At 35.4% G+C, this 17,891-nt stretch overlaps 1 protein-coding gene across 1 annotated transcript in view; it reads right to left on the reverse strand.

Annotated features, from left to right (window-relative positions):
- The window catches only part of Slc2a13 (solute carrier family 2 member 13), a 339,517-nt gene that overhangs the window by 292,482 nt on the left and 29,144 nt on the right, over window positions 1-17,891 (reverse strand). The window contains exon 2 of the mRNA XM_046436201.2: window positions 3,921-4,080. Coding sequence (XP_046292157.1) covers window positions 3,921-4,080 — 160 coding nt within the window. The remainder of the gene's footprint in view (window positions 1-3,920; window positions 4,081-17,891) is intronic.

Genomic DNA, 17,891 nt, shown 5'->3' on the forward strand with positions numbered 1-17,891 from the left:
TTCATGTCTGTTCTAGTGCCAATACCATGCCATTTTTTTTAACTATAGCTTTGTAGTACAATTTAAGATCTAGTATTGTGATGCCAGAGGCATCACTTTTCTCACTAAGAATTGTTTTGGCTATTCTGGGTCTCTTATTTTGCCAAATGAATTTCATAACAGCTTTTTCTCTTTCTATGAAGAACATCACTGGAATTTTAGTGGGAACTGCATTACATCTGTATATTGCTTTGGGTACTATAGTCATTTTGACAATATTAATTCTGCCTATTCAAAAACATGGGAGCTCTTTTTCATTTTTTTAAGGTCTTTGATTTCTTTGTGTTGTGTAGTTTTCATTGTAGAGGTCTTTCGACTCTTTTGTTAGATTGATTCCAAAATATTTAAATTTTTTTTGAAGTTATTATGAATGGGATAGTTTTCCTGATTTCTCTTTCAGCTGATTCATCATTGGTGTACAGGAATGTGATTGATTTCTGGGTGTTAATTTTATATCCTGCTACTTTGCTGAATTTGTTTATGAGTTCAAGAAGCTTCCTAGTGAGCTGAGGTTGTAGCTTAGTGATAGAGTGCTTGCCTTGCACACATGAGGCACTGAGTTTGATACTCAGCACCACATAAAAATAAAATAAAGGTATTTTGTCCATTTATGAGATATATATATATATATATATATATATATATATATATATATATGTTTTCTGGTAGAGTATTTGGGTCTTCTAAATATAGACTCATATTGGCAGCAAATAGGGGTAGTTTGAGCTGTTCTTTCCCTATTCACAGCCTTTTAATTTCTTTCTTCTAATTAATTGCTCTGGCTAAGATTTCAAGGACTATGTTGAATAGGAGTGGTGAAAGAGGGCATCCCTGTCTTGTTCCAGTTTTTAGAGGGAATGCCTTTAATTTTTTTCCATTTAGAAAAATGTTGGCCTAGGGTTTAGCATATACAGCTTTTTCAATTTTGTCAATTGCTTCTTCTGCATCTATTCAGATAATCATGTAGTATTTGTCTTTAAGTCCATTGATGTGATGCATCATGTTTATTGACTTCCGTTATGTTGAACCAACCTTGCATCCCTTTGATGAACCCCACTTGATCATGGTCACTATCTTTTTAATATGTTTTTGTATGTGATTTGTCATTATTTTATTAAGAATTTTTATATCTATGTTCGTCAGGGATATTGGTCTGAAATTTTCTTTCCTTAATGTGTCTTCGTCTGATTTGGGTATCAAGGTGATACCAGCTTCATAGAATTGAGTTTGGAAGGGTGCCTTCCTTTCCTATGTCGTGAAATAATTTGAGAAGGATTGGTGGTAGTTCTTCTTTGAAGATCTTGTAGAACTCGGCTGAGAATCCATCTGGTTTTGGGCTTTTCTTCATTGGTAGGCCTTTAATGGTGTCTTCAATTATATTTCTTGAAATTGATCTGTTTAATTTTTCTATGTCCTCCTGATTCAATTTAGGTAGATCATATGTCTCTAGAAAACATTTCTTTTACCCAGGCCTAAGCTCTACCACCTCCAAGCCGTAACCTTAGTAATAAGGAAAATAGAAACCACGCAATGTTGAGCTTACTTCAGTTTATCTTACAACATACCTACAATAGTGCCCATCTTTGATTTATTTATTAGAATAGTAAATAATGTAACCTGGTATTAATGTGCCAAACATTAGGCTGAACGCTTTACATATAATAATTTATTTCCCAAAGTAATCTTTCAAGTAAGTACTTTTGGTTCCTTTGGTTTTTGTTTTAGGAAAATAAAGCTCAGAGAAGTTCAATAATTTGTCCCAGGTTTACAACTAATGAATGGCAGAAAACAGATTTGGATTCAGATCTATGACTTTGTCACCTGTATTATGGCATCTGCCCAAAGTTCATACGTGACACAATGCAAGACAGTTTAGAGATGAACTGATACTGGGTTGTAAAAGGATTAACCTAATCAGTGCATCAATCCCTTGATAGGGATTAACTGGTTGGCAAGGTAAGTAACCAAGGATAAGCCTTTAAGGTTTATATTTTGTCCCTGGTGAGGAGAGCCCTATCTGCTTTCTGATTGATGCGTTCTGAGCTGCTTTCCTTTGTCACACCCTTCTGCCACGATGTACTGTCTCACCTCCAGCCCCAAGTAATGGAGTCAGGCATCCACGAACTGAAACCTCTGAAATCTTGAACACCATATAAACTTTTCCTACTCTAAAATTCTTCTTCTCACATCTTTTAGTCACAATGGTGAGAAAGTTGAGTAAAACGCCCTGCCTAAGGAAAGGGGTCTCCAAAAACCCTCCACTTCTACACAGATGCACCACACTCACAAATTCATTTTCACTACTACATGATTTCTTGTTTTCCTTTCCAGTATGGAGAAAATGTACTTAAATTAATACCCATTAGTGAGAAATATGGTTTATGAACTTAGTGTACTGTAAATATGAATATATACCTATTAGTTATGCTGATAAAATGTTTCAATAAAACATAAATAAATGGTTTAGATCTTTTTGAAGACATGCATGCTTAAGGATTAAATGACTTCTCTGATTTTCCATGAAAAATAAAAAATACCAGGTAATAGTGATAATAATTACCATCTACCTTTTTTACTTCACCTACAGTAGAAAAGAAAGATAAAATTTCCTGCTTCTTCAATTTTCCAATAACTTCTCACTTAGGCAGAGACTGATTGTTTCAAAGGTGAAAAGCAATTTAGCAGTATCTACAGACACAGCTACCACCTGTAACAAATGAGTCCTCTCTTTAATGGTCCTGACAAATGGAGACCCTCACTGGTGTCAAAGAGTTTTCTCCCATGACTTCTAATAAAACTCCACCAGCTATCTTCAGTGGCTCTCCCTAAGCCAAATGATTTATCACACTATTTACAAAACTCAATTCCCCACACCTTCAACACCTCTGAACCTTCCCCTTTAGATGTCAGGATTAACTTCAACACTGAAAATGCCATACAAGCTAGAGCTTTAGTCTGTCTTGCTCAATATTCTATGCCAAATACAAAGTAGCTGCTGAATCAACATTTATTGTAATAAACAATGGCAAGAAAACAAGTTAGACGATACCATTTGACCGGCATCCATTCTAATAAAATTTCCCTGGATTGGTTACATGAATCTGTTGTTTTGAATACCATCAATTAAGAACTCAAAATATAGAATATAGAGTCTCTATCTTTAAGCTTTAACCTAAAAGTAGTTTTTTTTTTTTTTTTAACAATATTCAGTTTGGATTCACTGTAATGTAATAGTTTTGTTTTGTTTTGTTTTGGTGCTGGGGATTGAACCCAGGACCTGTGCATACAAAGCAAGCATTCTACCAACTGAGCTATATACCCAGCCCTCCTCATTTTAATATTTTCAATATCACTTTTTCTCATTTCTTCTGGTTAAAAAGAAACCTCAAACAACCAAAGAATGATTTCTATGTTTTAAATCTACACATATAATATTTTTAATATAACTAAACCTGTATCTTTAACAACTACATTTCTTCAGATCAGAATGTAGTTTCCTAAATCCAAAAAAGGATGTAAGTTCTATCTGTAGTTCATAAACCACGTGTCAATCACTGACATAATTCAAGAACACCATACATATTTATCACTGCATTCATTTTTAAACAAATATTGCAAAAAGATTACACACAATGTGAGAAATGTCACCTAAATGCTAAAAACCTGATAAATATCAGTTCTTAATGGTAGATTCCTTTCTATCATTAAAATAAATATCAGCTTCCTGTCTACTTTCAATTTTGCTGAATGCCACCCACTTACAAATTAAACTATAATAACTCAAAATATCCAGTTATATTTTGACTATAATTTCTCAATTTTTCCCACTTCTGAAATTCATAATTTGTTTGACAAATTCAATACAAAAACTATTTACAAACCTCCACCCATCCTTTTGAAGATAACTGAAGGCTCCATCGACAACGCTTGCAAAGAACTGTCCTCCTGTGATGAAGAGGGTGTTAATGGTGACTAGTCGGCCTCTTAGATTGGGTGGCGAGACCTCCGCAATGTACACTGGCACTGTCATAGATGCAATGCCTAGAAAGAACGTGAAAAGTGACCATTAGACACTTAAGCAAGATTTCCATTGTTACAAATATTAACAGAGAATTAAGACATACACCTATGGGCTTGGTTTTCTACTTCAAACAAAAATTACCACATATTTGAAGCTTGTGTTTATAACTAATAGGGTACCACTGAAGATAAGTACGTTGGATACTGACTCAGGCTACCATTTTTTTTATTATCATTTGAAAGTCTACAAATAAAGGTACCTCTGAAGACCTCAAATAACATTAGAATGTATAAGTGTTCACTATAAATTTTAAGGTCTAAAAATACAAAAATTCTCTCTAGAAAGAATATCATTACTGAAATATGTTTGCTCTATATAGAAATGTAATCAGACAATGATAAAAATAAAAATTATCCCAGAATACATATTAACTATACAAAATCGTTATTTCCAACAAATACAGCAAAGCTTTAAGTTGGATTACTCATAAAACCCATATTAAGTTACCCTATTCAATTGTCTAGTTTACATTTCAGAAATGGCTTAGAAATTGGAAAGTACCTTAAGGAATTTACAGTTCACAAAAATACATGATGTTAGACATAAAATAAAGTTTCATGGCTAAGGTGTATTTAGTTATATTGGCTTCAAATTTTTTCTCTATTTAAAATTAATGTGGCATGATCTCTGGCATTAGCTCTAACTTCACTGATCATCAGAATCACTGTGTGCTTTTTCTGTTTGTTTGTTTTAATGAAGATGCCCTCACCTTACCTCAAGACTACCAAATTGAAAACTATACAGATGGGAGATGGGTTTGGTTTCAAAAATCCTCCAGAAGTGATCTTGACATTCACTATGTTATTTTTTTAAATATTTATTTATTCATTCATTTATTTAGTTATAGGTGGACAAAATACCTTTGTTTTTATGTGGTGCTGAGGATCAAACCCAGTGCCTCATACATGCTAGGCAACCCCTTTATCTCTGAGCCACAACACAGCCCTCACTGTGTTATTTTAAAAACTCAAGTTCTATGGTGCAGAACTTTGAGTCAATTAAAAAAAAATGTTTTAAAGAAAACCTCAGCCCTGCCCGCCACATCTATCTCACTCCCATGTGGCACTTCCAATTTCCAGGTATGTCTGTTTATGTAGATTAAAACTAATATCTAATCAATACTCACCAAGACCTCATTGGGAAAACAAAAAAGAGCAGGGTTATTAACAAAAATTTAGTTGCTTTTTATCTGTAGCTGTCAAGAGCCATCCATGGACTACGTGTGGACCAAATCGACATGGAAGCCCACTGAATAGGAAAATCTAGTATTTGGGACCTTCCAGTGGCAATCCCACTGGTTAACACCGCCATACACATGAGTCTTATTCAGCTCTGCCAACTCCCAACACAGCATTGGAGATGGTACTGTAGCTACACAGCCTCTCTGAGATGTGTGTAGCCTGCCAAGATGCCAATCAACCAGCTGACTGCAAGACATCAAGAAGCAAGACTCTGCCCCTGAAACCTTATCCCTGCCTTTGATATACCTCCTTAAATAAACCACTGGAGCCATTTTTTTAATTATTCTGTTCCAGCTCCTAAAAGGACTGGAAGGATCTCCCAGGCACTCTGCTTTAAAACCTATTCTGACTCTGTCTTTTATTTCTTCACTAATTATTTCAGACTATTTTCTCAGGTGTATTATCCCCTCCTGACCAGGAGAAATTACCCTGGCCAGGCTCTGGCTGCCTTGCAATATGTAGCCATCATAAATCAATTCCTACATTAAGCCAGAATATTCATAAGCTGCACAATAGACACGTGTAGAATTACTTCTAATGAAATAATTTTTATGACATCAAAAAAAAAAAAAGTCTGTATTAAAGAAAATAGCACCAAAAAACCTGTATAGCTTGTTTTCTTTAAGAGGGATGTTGAGTGTGCTGTCACATTCAATAAAACAGACACAATTCTAGTCTGGGTAACAGTAATAGTTGTGCTTCTCAATATTTTTTTTTTTTTCTTTCAGGGCTGGGAATCCAACCTAAAGCCTCACATATACTAGGCAAGCACTCTACCACCCCCAACCAAATGATTTTTGCTTATTGATGGCTGGTATAAATCATACAGCTTTTTCTCATTTCCCTCCGGATGCAGTAATAGAGGCCCGCCTCCACCGTGTGTTTTGGACTACATGGTACTCATTTGGTGAACAGAATTCCCTCCTGATGTCACAGCAGTGTGCAGTTTCACCTATTATAAGTTTTTCTTTGTTTTATTTGCTTTGTTCTATCTTTGAGTAAGGCAAATAAATGGACAAATAGACAAACTTTATTTAAGAAACACATTTACTTCTAGAAAGTTCACTGTATTGTTGCAAATAAGTAGCTATTAAATTTGCACACAAGTCAAAGAAATAAAAATACTTTCTACCAATGTCTCTGCTACTGTCAGCATATGGAAATAATAACCTTTATTATTCATTGAATAAGAAAGTGTCATTATGGGCTGGGGATGTGGCTCAAGCAGTAACACGCTCGCCTGGCATGAGCGGGGCGCTGGGTTCAATCCTCAGCCCCACATAAAATAAAGACGTGTGTCCACTGAAAACTGAAAAATAAATATTAAAAAATTCTCTCTCTTCTCTCTTCTCTATCTTTTAAAAAAAAGAAGAAAGTGTCATTAGACACAGTATGAATTATCTTTTCAATTAAATCATCAACTAAACAGCTAAAAATTTCCATTTGACTTACTACTGAGTTTAATAGCATAGACCACCTAAAATGCCCTTTGCCTAATTTCCTACAAATGTCAATGAGTTAACTTTATATTCTTATTCTTTTACTATTAAAACATTTCAATTAAAAGTCAAAAATCAAACACTAATTTATTATTTGTATTTCTTTTTCTGCACTGGTCTAGCTGTAAACAAGAATTCAGCTGCTCTCTCCAGCCAAGGGTCTTTAACTGAGCCATCTAACCCATTGAGCATGGGATATCAGGAAGGTGGATTTTAGGCAATGTGTGCTTGTCACAAAATCCATAAATCTTACAAGAACTGCACACATGTCCTTATGCCCTTGATTGTTTAGGATAAATACCAGAGCATTAAAAGTAACAGGTAATGGCAAAGGAAAAAGACAGAGGAACTATAAAAAGTCACAGCCATTGTATTCAGAGTTGGAAAGAACCCCAAAAGATCTATCCAACGAGTGCTCACACACTGACTTAACTACAACTGCCTACATTCTGTCAGATATTTTATGTGGACTGATTGTCATTAATCTTTAGCACACCTCTATTAAGGACATGTAATTATTCCCATTTTGTAAAGAAGAACTTTACCCTGGGGCAAGTAACTTGAAGAACCAGAATTAAAAACCGACAGATTCCAGTCCCAGTTTTGAAGGCTATACTGAGTGATCAGCATGGATGAAGGCAGGCTCATGAATCAGTAGGTTTCAACTCCAACATTTCCACTTACCAGCTGGTTAAAATTACATAAACCTTCTGGGTCTCCAGTTCCTAATCCAGAATATGGGAACAAAATTCCTTCATAGGGGTTGACAAAAGTCAATATTAAATAGAGTAAAGCACTTAAAACTATACCCAGCTTACAGAAGGCAGCCAATAATTATCAACATTCATCTCTAGTTATAAGGCATCTCAATTTTCAATTCAGTTCAATCTGTGTTTGGTGTTGATGTTAAGAGGCCGGGCGTGATGGCACACGCCTGTAATCCCAGTGGCTCAGGAGGCAGGAGGATCAAGAGTTCAAAGCCAGCCTCAGCAACTTAGGCCCTAAGCAACTCAGCAAGACTCTGTCTCAAAATAAAATATATTCTTTGGGCTGGGGATGTGGCTCGGTGGTTAGACCTCTGGGTTCAATCCCCAGTAACAAAAAAAAAAAAAAAAAATAGAAGAGTATACATAAACAACAATGCCCCTGCTATGAAGGAAACTAGATGCAACCCTTATATAGAAAAGCATGTAATCAAATGAGTAATTTAAGACACATGGTAAGGGCCATATCAAAGCCATTCGCTGAGCTTTACCTGTTGATGCTGACAAATGTTGCCTGCTGATGATAATTAGGGGGCAGCTAGGAAAGGCTGGACAGACAATTCAACACAGAAGAGAATAAGTTTAAGAATGTAAACAACACAGGGTTTCCTCAGAGATAAACAGAAAATGTGAGGCAGAATGTGAGTGAAGATAGATGGTAGATAAAAATTAAATTTTGAATGTTGCATCCAGTAACCAATGAGTATTTGTAGAACACTGAATCTGAGCGGAACAGCTCACTAAACATGGCGGAGTCTGCACTGTATGAGGCAGAGACACCTTCTGTCCTCATGCAGCTTAGGGTCTCTGGGAAGTGTAAAGAACATGAGTGTATAGTAAAGGGAACGGCCCAGTCTGAGGAGTCAGAGAGGCCCTGATAAAGAATTCGTATGTAGGCTGCAATCTGGTGAAAGAGTAAGCTGGGGGGGGGGGGGGGGCGGGCCAAGGGGCACTTTAGACAATCAGACCTGCTTACACAAAGGCCTTGAGGAAGAAAGAAATGCACCCTGCTGAGGAAAGAGAATGATTTTCTGAGAGATGGGCGGTGACCAATCAGACTATACAGGAATTGAAAGGCCAAATTAAGGATTTGGTACTCAGAAGCCTATGAATGGTGTGAAAGAGAAAAAGGCAAGATCAGATTCAGTTTTTTAAAGGATGATTCTTTTTGGGGTGTGGGGAATTGATCTCAAGGAACCAACAATGCATGGACATAGAGTGAAACAGATGAGAGAACCATCAATTTACTATTCAAACTACAGAGCATCTGGATGGAATGAAATGGAGACGGACAGAAAGAAGTGGTAGACAGTGTTAAGATGAAAAAGGCAATTAGGAGCATGCTGGTACATGTAGACAGGAATACCCAGGAAGCAGCAAGCTCGGATGGCAGATAATCAGGTCGTATTGCAGAGTGCCTGAATCACAAGTGCTCTGTAACCAACAGAGCACCTTATAAGTGTGCCAAAAGTACAGGCAACTTATAAGTGAGTGTTCTCAGCCTCCCCATTTCTCCATCCAAAGAAAGTCTTTGCTAGAATAACTGACCTCTTTCCTCTCTCTTCCTCAAAGGATAATTTGGATTTTGTCAGCTAGTTCTTGATCCCTTATCATGTTAGGCAAAAAAAGAGTGAGGGTAGGCAAGGCAAAAGATCTGATTTGTGGGGAGAAGTTCAGAAGAAAAAGGCTGGAGAGAGTTGCAAGTGATAGGCTCAGGGGGAGTCTGGGGAAAATGGGAGCCTGTGTCAAAGGGACTGAGACCAGTTGGGGAGGAGAGGGGATGAAGGATTTTAAGAACTGCTGCTGAGTTATAACCTACATGCTATTATATTCTTCAAGAGATATAAGTTAAGAGCAAGTACAGCTTTTCAATTGCTTTCAGTGACTGGACTGTATTTCTTTAAGAACAACTTCAAATAGATTTGGTCAATAAAGCTTAGAAGTTCACAAGTACCTGAAGCCCAAAAGGTGGTTCTGTGCGCATGGTACACAGAACTGTGACTATGGGAATGGATAAAGACCACTTTATCAGAAAAGGAGTAAGAATGCCCAGAACAAAATGCAGTTCTGAAAAATTCCAGCATTTAAGGAACTGCTAGAAGGGGGGAGTGGGAGGTAGATGATGATCAAACATCTACAGTATCCATGAATACCATGTTATTTCTAAAGGCTTTCCAAGTCAATTATTTTATCATCTTGGATCATCCTATCCATAGGTAGGTGAGAGATATCAGGCATGTCCCTATAAAACATAAATAAACCCAGCTTCAGCAATAGACATAAGGAGATTTTCATAAAGTTACACAGAAGTTAACGTCAAAGTGAGCCTTGCGGATTTAGGTTCCCAACCTTTGAAAAGCACCATCAAAGACCAGGCGTCATAAGCACCATCAAAGACCAGGCATCATGTCTCTGTTTAGAACATAATCCTTTGAAAAAGGCTAAGAACCACTTTATTTTTTTACCCTATCATCCACGCTAGTGCACATAACGGTCCAAGGGGCAGAAAGGTCTTTCCTCTTTCCTATCTCTCCTGCCTGCTATTTATGCCGCCACCATGCTAAAGAGCTTAGGACAATGAGTAAGAAAAAGAAGAACTTGATATAATTATTTGTATAATTTTGAGCTAGACAAATTTAAACCCATAATAACTGCTACATAAATTGGAGTAGTACCAAGTTCCATGTTCCCTCTATTCACCTGGGTTCAACAGGCATCTTTTAAGCCCCTTCTTATTAATTCTGCTTGCTACTTAAAAAACAATGCATCAAACCATAATTTATGGGTTCCCAAACATGAAGCCTACTTTTGAAAAACTTCAGCTACTAAGGCTATATTACCCTGAAACTTTCCCAAGACAAATCTAACAAAAGACAGTTAAGTAAAACCCCTAGACAGGACGGTTTGTTTTAAATTACTATTATGTATATGTATAACTCAGCCCTATATTTAAATAAACCATGGGAACATTCAATTAAGTATGTAAAAACTTCCGCAGTTATTAGCCTAAGAAAAGACTTAGGCTGGGCTTGTGGCTCAGTGGTAGGTAGAGCGCTTGCTGAGCCCGTGTGATCCTGGGCTGGATTCTGTGATTCTGGGTTGGATCCTCAGAACCATATAAAAATAAAAATAAAGGTATTGTGTCCATTTACAACATTTTTTTTTAAAGAAAAAACTCATATTTCTGCTCTGGCATTATAGCCCAAAGAATATAGTGTTACGATCCCCAAAATTAAGAAATAAGCATTTCAGAAAGGTAAATAGCAAGTAATACAAGAATTTAAGAAGAGTTCTATGAAGGGCTTTTATTTCTTCCATTCTCCAATCACTAATTCAATAAAAGAAATGCCTGGGGAAAGAAAAAATAAGTTTTTAATAGTCCACACTAAACTCATGAATTGAAATTAACAGAAGAAATGCAGTGGTACAAGTTACTAGAGTAAACATAACCACAAAAATCCATGTTGGTATTGTCTCTTGAGAAGTTCGAGATTCTTCAAAATAGAAGTTTACATCGATGAAAACTCATCATCATGATCAGCTTGAAGAGTTTCATCAGAAAACAGAACCTTAGTCAACACAGTGCAACCAGATTCAGACCCTGCCATGCTGCCAAGCTGATTCACCACCTAAACTGCACAAAACCCTCTTGAGTGCAGAAGTTAGCTTTTAAAAGCTGCTGGAAACCCTTTTAAAGGTCTGAGTCAGAGGTATAAGTAATTTCATAACCAAATAGCATTAGAAAATCCTGTTGTGATGGATAAATACCCATGAATCACAGCAGTCTCTCAGCATGATAAGCCATGCAGCAACTAATTAGCTTCTTAGAAGTGCATGAAGCTACCTTCTAATAATAATGTTTCTTGAACAAGAAGGATTATGATGTCCTAATTTCATTTTGTAAATTACTGCTTTATCATCTCTAACAAAAAAACTTTAATGAAAAGAAACAGAGTCTAAGAAAACTGTATCCCTCACTGTAGTTGTTTGGGTTTGGCTGTCTTGGCCACCACTGATATGTCTGCATTCTTCTAAATAGTCAAGTGTTCATAGTTACCAGATTGTCAACACAACACAAAATTCAGTTTTCACTTTTTTCTACTAAGGCTTAAGGCACTCTCAGAAGATGCTGGGCAACTTCAAAGTGCACCCAAGACAGAAAAAAAAAAAAAAATGCCTACAGCACAAAACTCAGGTAAAGGAAGATTCTGTCTTTGGGGATAACAAAGCTAATGTTTTTCATCCTTAAAGGGCTTTTATCAAAGCATTAAAAACATATTGGCATCTGCTCGGTGCAATCTCTCATGACCTAAAATGACCTCTCCCTTTAGATTACTTGAGAATCTATCGATCTGCCCATGTCTCTTTTCCACTGGCAACATCTCAATAAAGACCATATCACAGTTGTTTCTTCAAACAGGACCAACTACAAGCTTGTTAATGGAATGATCCTATCTCACATTATCTTTTGTACTATCACTTGCCTAAAGGTCAAGCCTAGGCCCGGGCATGGAATAAGCACTTAAAAGTTATTGATTAGTACTGTGGGATGTAGACACAAAACCATATTCTTTTAAATTAGTGTTAACCAATTGGCTTTAAACTAAAAATGATGTTTTATAGGAAAAAATCTGGAAATAACAGGTAAGAAGGTAAATAAAAATTACAACTAATCATCCACAGGTGAAATTTGGTTATAACATTCAACGTTTTTTCCACAAGTCAATAACTTCTATTTAATGTGCTGCAAGCATTTTTCCTCTCTTCAAGCTTCTGACATTAATACACAGGTACCATAAATACAGATGGTAACTGAGTGCAAGATGTTATGTATCCAACCATCTTCAAAACAATTAGGATACAGCACAGTACTGAGACCAAAGAAAATAGCTAAGCAAAAGACATCCTTACACCGCCACATATAACAATCTGGACACCGATCTGGAACCACTGCAGTACATAATCATTTTAAGTAACAGTGTAATATTCCAATATTCCAACATAGATACTACTAAAATGGAGATAACCATCTCCTTCTTGTTCCATATTTAAGTCTACATACATCAGGATGAGAAGCTACAATTTTTAGTTATCAGATGTTCTGCCTTCCAGGGAGAATATTCATGAATGAAATTAACTTTGAGTTTAGTCCCAAGGAAGAAGAGTGTCATAAAGATGAGAAGTATTCCTGAAAGACAAAGATGGGAAAGGGCGGGAAAATAACACTAAAAATGATAGAATTTTTTGATGGGAAGAGATGGCAAATAAACTAATATATACTCAAGAAATTTCCTGAGATAGGATTGAAGAGGTTATAAATATGAGAGAGAGAAAGAGAGACAGAGAGCACTGTATGAAGTGCTGGGAAAGCAAAAGCAGTATTCTTTTACACCTGACAAATGGAATGCACAAAGGTTAATAAGAAATCAATATGCTTCCCCAAGGCAGTGAATTCAGCAAGCCTGAACACAGTGGTGCTCTGTCATATTAAACTATTCAACATCTAGAGCAAACACTCTGAGGGCAACACACACTCAGAATATAAACAGGAGCTAAAAGGTGGTCAATCACCCAAATGCAGATTATAATTGAACAGGTGTCCATAGAACAAATGCACAAGGGATATGTACTAGAATTTGGGTGTAGAAATACACATCCACTAGATATACAAGGTTGATAAGTAAAATAGAAGGAACTACTAGAATAAATGAACACAGCCCCCCAGTTTTTATAACATTTTTCAATGTAAAAGAAGATATGGCCTTGCCTAAAGCAGGGAGGAAAACCATGAGTAGCAAATCAATGTAAATAAAAAGACAACAGAATAAAATTAAACAGAGAAATGGGTCAGGAACTGCAACAACACTAAAAATTTTATAGCAAAAAATATAAATAACAGCAGAAATAAACACCATCCTGAAGGCAGTAAAGAAATGAAGCTGTGTGAAACTAGAATCAGAAATATGGAACATCATTATGAGATGTTCTCTAGAAATGGAAAGAAAATGATAAACGATATTGTTACAAGGGAGATCTCTATAAGAGAAATAAATGGGCCCAGTAGGTACTAACAGCTAGACACATCCTGGGAAAACCTAGGATTTTAAAGGTTAATGAATACTTATTATCATTATTTGTTATAAAATAGGACAGAAAGGAAAAAACAGCTTATACCCACAAAGTAATAAAAATTAGGCAGCATGAAATGCTACAAAGAACAATTACAGGTATTTGAGGGGGAATATGATGCAAGAATTTCATACTCTACAGAGTTATCCTTCAGGGCATGTGAAAGCCATTTTCAGACTAAAAGAAACCAAGACAGACCACCCATATATTATTTTTGAAGCAACCTTTAAATGAATCCTAAGATTTAGCAACTTCGAGGTCTGAAGGTTCATTTGGAAGTCTCAGAGGAAACGTCTTCAAGTACTTTGCAAGACAGAAATCTGGCTGAACAAGTAGAATACTGATTTCTTCCCATGGTTCCTTTCTTTTCTCTGCAACACCTTTCTTGAGTTACATAGGAATAATTTCTTGAATTTTCTGATCACCACCTCAAAGCATTAGCTGGTATTTTTGTGTTCCAGTATTTGGTAATAATGGCAAAACACTTTACTTAGTTGAAACACTATGTCTGAATACTTATTCAATAAAAATTTCAACTTATTTTTTAATGTTCAAAGACACCCACACAAAACAAACACAATGTCCATCTTAAATATCAAAGATTTCCATTAATAATTCCCTGTGGCTCTAAAACTTTGAATAATCCTGGGCTTTTGAGTTTTGTAATGTGGTAAAGAAATTAAAAATCATATAAGCACCCACCAACAATTATCATCCTTCTCAGCCTCTTCTAATATGATCATTCTATCTATAGCATATGAATGTCCCTATGCTGCTTACATTAAAAAAAAATATATCTTAGCTGAGTGCCATGGTGCATGTGATCCCAGCTATTCAGGAGGCCGAAGCAGGACGATCATAAAATTTAAGCCAGCCTGGGCAATGAAGAAAGTCCATCTTAAATACACACACACACACATACACACACACCAAAAAAAAATCACATAGCTAGTTAACAGAAAGAGCTTGAAAATAAAATTTTAAAATATTACAAATACTACAAAATAGAAAGTACCATCAAGAATTCTTTAAAAACAGAATAAAATTATGACTATTTTATCACATTAAAGAATACCTAAATATTGATAGATACACTATACTTATGGACTAGAAAATTCAACATCATGAAGATATTAAGATGCACAGGAGGTGGGGGGAATGGATTGTTTAATAAATGGCTGGGAGACAAGTGAATATCTCTAAGAAAAAAAAATGAAACTGGGCACCTACCCCTTGCCACCTACCTAAACCACTTCCTGGTTTCTTAAAGAAACACTACCAAAAGCAAATTTTTCCATTTTTTAGGACATAAGACAGGTTATTTTGAGAGGCTATTGTTTTGTAATGTGAAAATCTACAAATCTTCCACTTAGATGCCCTAGCTGATGGCAGGGATAGGGTTCTGACCAGAAATCAAGATTATTATAGATTACCATAGTATAGATTTAGGAAAAACACTGTTATTCCTGATTTATCTTACTGCTGTACATGTTTAGAAAGTAAAAACAACTGTAGCCTGTGAACATGGAGACTGCCATAAAGGAGAAAATACTAATTATTTGCCAATAATATAAATAGGTCAGGGAGAAATAGCCTGATTTTATATACATTTGAGAATTTTCAGAAGAAAAATGCTTATAATTAAAAATAAAATTAGAAGTCTATAGAATATCTTAGGAGTACTTTCAGAATAGAAATCAACAGCTAAACTATATTTACAGTATAATATAATCTTTCACATTCCTCAAAAAATTATACTGAAATCCCTATTTTAAAATATACTAAACTATTGGGGTGGGGGAGACCTAAAAATTTAGTATAAATACTCATCTTGGGCAGGAAAATATTTTTCCTAAAATTTTTGAAGGCAAAACTAACATTATGCTCTAAATTTACAGAAAATTCTTCCTTTTTCTATTACTGTTTAAATTTTTAATTGACATATAATCATAAATATTTATGGGGTCTAGTGTGGATAGTCTGACACACATACAATGTGTAATGATCAAATCAGCATAATCAGCATTTCCATCTCCTCAAATATTTACCATTACTTTGTGCTAGGAACTTTGGAACACCTTTATTCTAGTTACTTATAAAACATATTAAATTGTTGTAAGCTATAGGCATCCACAGTCATCACCTAAGGCTTATCTTCTAACTGTATTTTGATTCCGTTATCTCCACATTCCCCTGTCCTTATCCTTCCCAGCCTCTGGTCACCACTTCCCTACACTTGTGAAATAACATTTTTTAGCTTCCACATGTGCAAGAATATGCAGTGTTTGTCTTTCTGTGTTTATTTTGGTTAACTTAATGTCCTTCAGTTCCATCCCCATTACCATAAATGAAGGACTTCATTCTTTATGGTTGAACAGTCTGTGTGTATACACCACATTTTCTTTATCCATTCACATACCAAGGGACACAATGGTTTATCTATATCTTGATTACTGTGAACACCGTTGCAAGAAATATGAAAGTACAGTTATGTCTTCAATAAATTAATTCCCTTTTGGATATATACCCAGTAATTTAGAGAGCTGGATCATTCAGTAGTTATATTTTTAGTTTTTTGAGGAACCTCCATACTATTTTCCATAATGGCTATCCTAATTTTCCTTCCCACCAACAATGCACATGGTTTCTCTTTCTCCACAACCTGGCTAGCATGGATTTTGTCTCTTTGATAACAGCCATTCTAATTAGGGTGAGATACCTCATTGTGGCTTAAATTTTCATTTTCCAAATGATTAGTGACAGCATTTTTTTTCATATATTTGGCCATATGTATGTAGTCTAAGAAATATCTACTTGGATCATTTGTCCATTTCTTAATCATATTGTTTTTTAGCTATTTTCCCCCTTATATATTCTGGATATTAATGCCTAGCCAGATGAACAGTTTGGAAACATGTTCTCCAGTTCTACAGGTTGGCGCTTCACTCTGTTGACTCCTTTGCTGTGCAGAAAATTCCTTAGCTTAATACAATCACCTCGGTCTATTTTTGCTTTTGCTACTTAGGTTTTTGGGGTCTTATCCAAAAGAAAATCATTGCCTAGACACCAATGTGTTGTCTTCCCATTTTTTGTGTGTTTATTCTCTTTCTTTCATCAGTGTTTTGCAATTTTCATCATAGAAATCATTTACTTCCTTGGTTAAATTTATCCTATAATGGTGGTTTGTTTTTGCAGCTGCTGTGAATGATTTTTTTTTTTAAATTTTTCAGCAACTTTGTCATTCATGTATTAAAATGCTGATGATTTTTGTAAACCCATTTTGTATCCAGAAAGTTTACTGAATTTATCAGTTCTAATGGTTTTTTTTTTGGTGAGAGTCTTTTGTTTGTTTTTTGTTTTTTTAATCATGTCTTCTACAAACAGAATACTTCATCTCTTTTTATTTGGTTGTCTTTTATTTCTTTCTCTTGACCAACTGCTCTGGCTAGGCCTTCCAATACTATGTTGGATAAAAACAGTGAAAATGAACATCAAAATCATTCCTTTTGAAAGCTCAAATTATTTATTTGCTTTGCCTACGTAGATGAGAACCTGGTGATGCAAGAATAAAGAGACACTGTATCTCACATTTTTGTAAGGACTTTAAAGGAAAAAAAGAAAAGGTTAACAGTTACTCAGATGCATATACAACTAGCATTTTTCCAGAATCAATTTCGTTAGTTCTTAAGTCCTTAAATACAGTACTTCATTAATTCATCTAAACAATTTTTATTCTATCCAAAATAATGAGACAAATCTATACATTTCAATAGCTAAAAATTTCCTGGGCAATTTTTTTGTTTTTTGAGAGGTTTTTTGTTGTTGTTGTTATTGTTGTTTTATTATTTTTATTTTTTAACTTTAGTTTTAAAAGCAAAAGACAGGGGTGGGGTGGGGGACAGTTCCAGGACTACTTTCTGGAACTTTCACAAAAAACTTGCTTCAATATTTACTTGAAACCCAAATTTGTTTTCCTTTTGACAGACAGGAGAATAAGGAGATATTCCTGCCAACAATTCATCAAAACATAATGTCTACATCTAAATTAGTAAAAAATGAAAAAAAGCAGCTGCTGTGTCTCTATTCAGAACCACATGGCAGCTGTGAAAAGGGTTTTTATTCTCCCACTTGCAAGTCA

The sequence above is a fragment of the Marmota monax genome, unplaced genomic scaffold (genome assembly GCF_021218885.2).
Source record: "Marmota monax isolate L192 unplaced genomic scaffold, Marmota_monax_Labrador192_F-V1.1 WCK01_AAM20220418_F8-fsc00012, whole genome shotgun sequence".
Classification (NCBI taxonomy): domain Eukaryota; kingdom Metazoa; phylum Chordata; class Mammalia; order Rodentia; family Sciuridae; genus Marmota; species Marmota monax.